General features: G+C 64.8%; 1 protein-coding gene across 1 annotated transcript; it reads left to right on the top strand.

The window, feature by feature from the left end:
• Positions 1–1050: 1050 nt before the first annotated feature.
• Positions 1051–5696, top strand: LOC109150140 (hornerin-like; the record flags this gene model as incomplete). Its single annotated transcript, XM_019298055.1, has 2 exons — positions 1051–3654; positions 4094–5696. Coding segments are annotated over 2 exons (4207 nt in total), but the record flags the coding sequence as incomplete, so codon positions are not given.
• Between the last annotated feature and the right edge of the window lie 675 nt (positions 5697–6371).

Genomic DNA, 6371 nt, shown 5'->3' on the forward strand with positions numbered 1-6371 from the left:
AGCAGAGAGCAAAAAGCGCAGGGGACAGAGCAGACCAAAAAGCGGCAAGGGAGAAGGGAGAAAGAAAAAGAACGCAGAGAGCGGCAAAGAAAAAGAGGCGGAGAGGGCGGAAACAGAGCAAACAGAGCAGAAAAGCAAGGGCGGGACGGGAGAGAGGCAAAGAGAGAAAACACGCAGAGCGAGCAAGAGAAAGCAGGCCAGAGGGGGGAGCGGCAGCAAAGAGACCGGCGCAGCAGGGAAGAGCAACGACAGAGGCGCAGAAGGGGGGGAAGCAAGACAACACGGGGGGGGGAGCAAAACAAGAGAAGGGAGGAAAGGAGCACGGAGCGGGGAAAGCCGGGAGGGGCACACGGAGCGGGGAGAGCCGAAGCAGCAGGGCGGAGGCACGGGCGGGAGGCGGGCGCGGGGGAGCAAAGCACGAGAGCACGGGAGACGGGCGACCGGAGGGGAAGACGGGGGGAAAGGAACGCGGAGGCGGGAAAGCCGGGGAGAGGAGCGCGGCGACGGGAAACCCGAAGCAGCAGGGGGCACGGGCGGGAGGAGGGCGGGGGAGCAAAGCACGAGAGCACGGAAAGGCAGGGGAGCGGGGAACCAAGAGGGGGAGAGAGAGGGAAGGGCGCGGGGAGAGAAGAGCAAGGGGAGGAGGAGGAGGACACCACCGCGCGAACCACGAGAAGGGGCGGGGGGGCGGGACGGCGGGCGGGACGGAGCGCGGGACAGGCGCGCGACACGAGAGAGACGGCGCACACAAGCGCACACACACGGGAGGGGAGGGAGGGCCGCGGGGGCACCAGACGCGAACAAGCGAGGGAAGAGGGGGGGGAGCGCGGGCGGAGCAAGGGGGGGGGGGCGAAAAGGGGGAAAGGCGAGGCACCCCCCCCCCCCCCCGCGAGACGGGCACCGGACCGCGGGGGACCAACAAGGGGGAGCAGAGCCGGGGAGCCGAGGGAGGGGGAGACCAACCGGGGGGAGGAAAACACGGGCCGAAGGGGGGAACGGGGGGGACGGCGAGAGCCAGGCGACAAAGGGGGGAGGGGAGGAAGCGGGCAGAGCGCGCGAGGAGGAGGAAGAAAGAGGGAGCGCAAAAGCGAGGAGGCGCACGGGAGAAAGGGGGAGGAGGGGAAAGGGCGGAGGCAGGGACACGGAGCGGCGGGACACGAGGAAAGGGGGAAGGGAGGGCCACGGGCCCGAGAAAGAGGAAAAGCAAGACGGCGGGGGGGAGAGCCCGGAGGCGCCACAGGACGGACAAAAGCCAAACCGGAAGGGACAGCGGACGAGAGAACGCGGAAGAAGCGGGACAAGAGGGCCAAGGAGAGGCGAGGCAAAGCCGGGGAGGAGACAAGAGGGCCGAAGAGCCGAAAGGGGGCGACGGCCAAAGAAAGAGGGGAAACGCGCAGCAAGAGGGGCGAAGGAGGGAGGAACAAGAAAAAGACAAGAAGCGCACAAGCGCCAGGAAGAAGGGGGAAGAGGGCAAAAGGCGCGCAAAGGAAAGGGGGGCAGACAGGGAAGCGCGAAGGAGCAAAGGGCGGGGGAGAGAGGAGGGAGCGGGGCAAAAAGAGGAGCCAAAAAAGAAAGGAAGCGCAAAAGCCGACGAGGCGGACCAGCGGCAGGGGAGAGGAAGGGGACGGCGAGGCGCGAGCACCGAGAGCGAAGAAGGGGGCAACAGACAAAGGAGGGAGGGAAAAGCAGAGGAGGGCGAAAGGAAGGCCAAAGAGGAGGAGGGGCAGGAAGCGCGAAAGGCGGCGCGAAGGGCCGAACAACCGGCAACCGCCAGGGCAGGAGAAAAGAAGGGGGAGGGGAGGACGGACGAACAAGGGGCGCGGGGGGAAAAAAGGGAGAAGGGGGAGGCGAAAAGGAGACAACAAAAAGGCGGCGCGGGGAAAAGGCAGCGCGCGCAGAACACAAGAAGAAAAAGGCGAAGAAAACAAGGAGGGGGCGACAAGGGCCGCAAACCCGGACAGGGGAAAAGAAAGGGGCCAGAGCCGAGCGGGAGCAAGGAGCAAGGCAAAAAGGGGGAAGCGACGCCGAACAAAGCCGAAAGCAAAAGGGGCAAGCGCGACAAAAGAAAAGCGCGCGGGAGCAACGAACCAAACGAAAAAGGAGGAGGCGGAGGAGGCAGCAGCAAGCGAGGAAAGGGCAGGGCGGAGGAGGAGACGGCGCGAAGAGGCAAGGCAAGGGAGGGAGGACAAGGGAAGAGGGGCGGAGGGCGCGGGAAGCAGAGGAAGAAGAGGGAACAGCGAAGGCGGGCAAGGCGGGGAAGGGGCGGGGGGCGGGAAGCGAGGGACAAGCGAAGGCGAGAAGGGCAAGAGAGGAGGCGCACGCAGCCGCAACGCAAGGAGCGCAAGAAGAGGCGAAGCGGGGAAAAAGAAGAAAGGAAGAAAAAAGGGCAAGAGGCGGGACGGGAAGGGAGGAAAGGGAAGAAGGAAAAGAGGCAGCGGCAAGAAGAGGGGAAAGCAAGAGAGGGGAGAGAACAGAACCGGCGACAGGGCGACGGGCACGAAGGCGGCGAAAAGGAGAGAGAAAAGGGGGAGCAGGCAAAAGCCAGCAGGAGAGAGAACCGGAAGGGGGAGGACGCCACAGGGCGCAAACCCCGCAAAAGCGGACGAAGGCGACGACGACGGGAAAGAAGAAAGGGCAAGGGGGAAAAGGGGGGAAAAGGCAGAAGAGCACGAGGAGACAAGGACGGGGCGAGCAAACAAAAGCAAAGGGGAAGGGGGAAAGGCCGAAACAAGGGGGAGACGGCAAAGCAACAAAAAGCAGCAAAGAGAGGCCAAAGAGGCAAGGGCAAAAAAGAGGGCAGAGAAAAGAGGGAAGCGGGGCGAGAAAGAAAGGGGGAGAGGGAGCCCACGCAAAAGAGGGGGGGGCAAGAGAGGGAAGGGGGGGAGAGACCAAAGCAACCAGCGCGGCCCAGGGGCCAAAAGAGAAAAAGGGGCAAAACCCGGCGCCAAAAAGGGGGCGAAAGGGAGGGAGGAGGAGCGGGGCGCAAAGGGGGACAAAGCGCCGCAGCGGAAGGCAAGAAGAGCAAGGGGGGGGGGGACCAAAAAGCACGAACAGGAAAGGACCCAAGCAAGGAGGGGACCGAAAGGGAAGGAAGCGGGGGGCAGGAGGGGGGACAGCGAGAGGGGGGGCGCACGCCACAGGACGAGAAAGAAAGCAGAGCGAGGGAAGGGCAAAGAAAGCGAGGGACCAAAAGGGAGAGGCGGAGGAAAGCAAAAGGAGGGAAGGACAAAAGGAGGGGGCACGAGCAAGAAAAAGGGGGAAGAGGGAAGAGGGGCGGGCGGGGAAGGCGGAAAAGGAAGGGGGGGAGCACGAGGCAAGGGGGGAGAAAGGCGAGCGGGGAGAAGGGGCGAAAGAGAAGGGCCGAAGCAAAAAGGAGCGCACAAAGGAGGGGGCGAGCGGGAAAAGCGAAAGAACAGGGAGGGGGGAGGGGAGCACAAGCAAAGAGGGGGCGGAAGGGCCAGAAAGGCGAAGGAAGCGAAGGGGAAGGGCACAGAAAGCGCAACCACGGAAACGGCAAGACGAGCAAGCAGCGGGCAAAGAAGAAGCGAGGGAAGGCGGGCCAGAGAGGAGCGGCAAGAAGGACCAAGGGGGGGAGGCAGGCCAACGGGAAAGCAAAGCAAAGCAGCAGGCAAAGCAAAGACACACGAGGCAACGGCAAGACCGCGAAGCGGACGACAGAGGGACGGAGGGGACCGGGGGAGCCAAGAAGGGGAAGGGGGAAGAAAGAGACGCGCGGGGGGGGGAGGAGGGGCCAGGGACACGGGGACCGGGGGGCGCAAGAAGAAAAAGGAAGGGGAGCAAGGGCGACCGAAGCGGGGGAAGCAACGACAAAAGGAGAAAGAAGGGCAAAGAGCAAAAAGACGAACGGAGCGCGCGGAACCGAGGGCGGGAAGGGAGGGAGACAAGGGGGCAAGGCACAGGGAAGGGCGCAGCAAGGAGCGGCCGCAAGAACACCGCAACAAAACGGGGGGGCCGAAAGAAGAAACCGGACGCGCAAAGAAGCCGCACGAGGGAGGAGGAGGGCGGCCGGGCGCCCGAAACGAGAGGGGGCGGAAGCGAGCAACACGGCGGGCGACACGCAAAAGCGAAGCAGGAGCCAGAAGCAGGACAAGAAGACGCCAGAGGAGCGAGAGAAAGGGAGAAAACCAAAGAGGGGGAGGGGCAGAGGGGGGAGGCAAAGGGGAGGCAGAGGAAGGAGAAAGGGCAGCGAAAAGCGGGGGAGGAGCGGGCAGAGGAAGGAAGGGGCGAGGAGGGACGACCAGCAAGGCGGGCAGAGGGGGAAGAAAAGAGCAAGGGGGGGGAAGAAGCCAGACACGGGGGGGGGAGGAAAAAGCACAGAGCAAAAAGGAGGCGGGACGAAGAAAGGCACAAAAGGGGAACAAGGGGCAGAGGGAGGGGGGGGAGACGAAGGAGACGGGGGAAGAGGAGGGGGGCAGGGAAGGGAGGAGGGGGAAAGGAAGGCGCGAGAAAAGCCCAGCCCGCAGCCAGAAGAAGGGGGAAAGGCGGGGAAGAAGAAGGGGGAGGGGAAGCCGCGGGAAGGGAGAGGCAGGACGGGGGGAGGGGGGGCCAAGGAGGGAGCAAGGGGCGGGGAGGGGGGAAGCAAGGCAAAAGGAAGGAAGGAGGAAAGGCGAACCAACACGGCAGGACACAACAAAGGGAGCCACCCAGGACCAGGCACCCAGGGGAACCAGAGGGAAGAGGGCGCAAAAAGCACCCGCCAGAAGGAAGGAGGGGAAGAGGCAGGAAGGCGGGGAAAACAAGAGCAGCGACCAGGGAAGCAGGGGGCACGGGGAGCGAGCGCAGAGGGAACCAAAAGAAGGGACGAAGCGCAAGGAGCCGGAGGGGAGAAAGGCGAGGCAAGAAGAGCGCGAGCAAGGCAAAAGAAAGGAGGGGGGGAACGGGGGCCAAGACCGCGAACCACAAGGGGGGAGGAACCAAAGGGGGCGGCCGGAACAAAGCAAACGAAGAAGGCGGGAGGGGGAGGAAGAAAGCAAGGCGCGGGGCAAAAGGAGACGCGCAAGAAGAAGGAAGAGAGGGGGAGGAAACCGGGGCACCGGGGGCCGACGGGAAGCAAGCAGAAGGGGCCGAGCCGACGCCGCACACAAAGAGGGCACCGGGGAGCAAAGGGACGGGAAAAGCGCAGGCGGGAAGGGGCGACGCGAAGAAGAAGGGGAGGGCGAACAACCCCAGGGGGGAGGGAAAAGGCGAAGGGGAGAAAGGCGACAAACGGAAAAAGGCAGGGGAGGGGGGAAACAAGCACCGAGAGCGGGGGAGGAGACGGGGGCAAGGGGCGGAGAAGCGGGGGAGGCACCAAAGGCCGGGGGACAAAACGCGAGGGAGAAGGCAAGAGGGGGAGCAGAGGGGAGGAGGGCAAAGAGAGGGGAGGAGAGGAGGGGGGAAGCACGAACAAGGCGGGGGGGGAGAAAGGGGCGAAGCGGAGGCAGAAGAAAGGCGAAAGGAGCAGGAGGGGGGAAGGGAAGGACGGCGGGGGCGGACAAGGCAAACAACGGAAAGAAGAAGGAGGAGGCAGCAAGCAAGCAAAGGACACCCGCGACGGGAGAAAGAAGGGGCCGGGAGGGAAAAGCAGCGAGCAAAAGGCCAAGGAGCACAGCAAGAAGGCGAGACAAAGAGGAAGAGGGAAAGGAGGGCGAGCAAACAAAAGAGAGAGGAAGGAGGGGGCGCGGCGAGAGCGGACGGCAAGCAGGCCGACAGGGCGGAGGCGGGGGGAGGGGGGGCAAGAGGCCAAGCAAAGCCAAAAGAAAGCCACCGCACCGCAACAAAGAAGAGCAGACGAGAGCGGAAAGGCACAAGCAAGGGGGGAGGGGGGAGCCAAAAGGGACAGAGGGGACGCGAACGGGGGGGGCAGAGGCGGAGGGGGCAGGGGGCAAAAGAGACAGAAAAAGCACGGCCGGGGGGACAGGCCAGGGCGGGGGGGGAAGGGGGGGGCGGGGGGCAGCAAAAAGCAAAAGGCCAGCGCAACGAGGACCGCCGAGGCCGAAGAGAGGGCGGCAGGAAGGGGGGGGCGCAAAGGGGGGGAGGAAGCAACAAGGGAAGGAGGACGGAGGGAAGGGGGAGGACGGGAGGAGGGAGGGGAGAAGACGAGGGCAAGCGCGAGCACGCACAAGCCGGGGCGGCACGCAAGAACCAAACAGAGCGACAGGCGACAGCAGGCAGAAGGGAGCACGGGGAAAAGAAAAAGCGGAAGAGCGAAGAGAGCCCGACGGAAAACCAAGGGCGGAGAGGCGCACGAAGCCGGGAGGCGAAACGAGAGGGGCGACCGGAAGGCACGAGGGGGAAGGAGCGAAAGGAGCGAAGGAGCACGGACGGAAGCGCGCAAGGGAAGGGAGACGGGGCGCAAAAGAAAGGGGGGA

This window comes from Ipomoea nil, unplaced genomic scaffold (assembly GCF_001879475.1).
Source record: "Ipomoea nil cultivar Tokyo-kokei standard unplaced genomic scaffold, Asagao_1.1 scaffold2208, whole genome shotgun sequence".
In the NCBI taxonomy this organism is placed as follows: Eukaryota; Viridiplantae; Streptophyta; class Magnoliopsida; order Solanales; family Convolvulaceae; genus Ipomoea; species Ipomoea nil.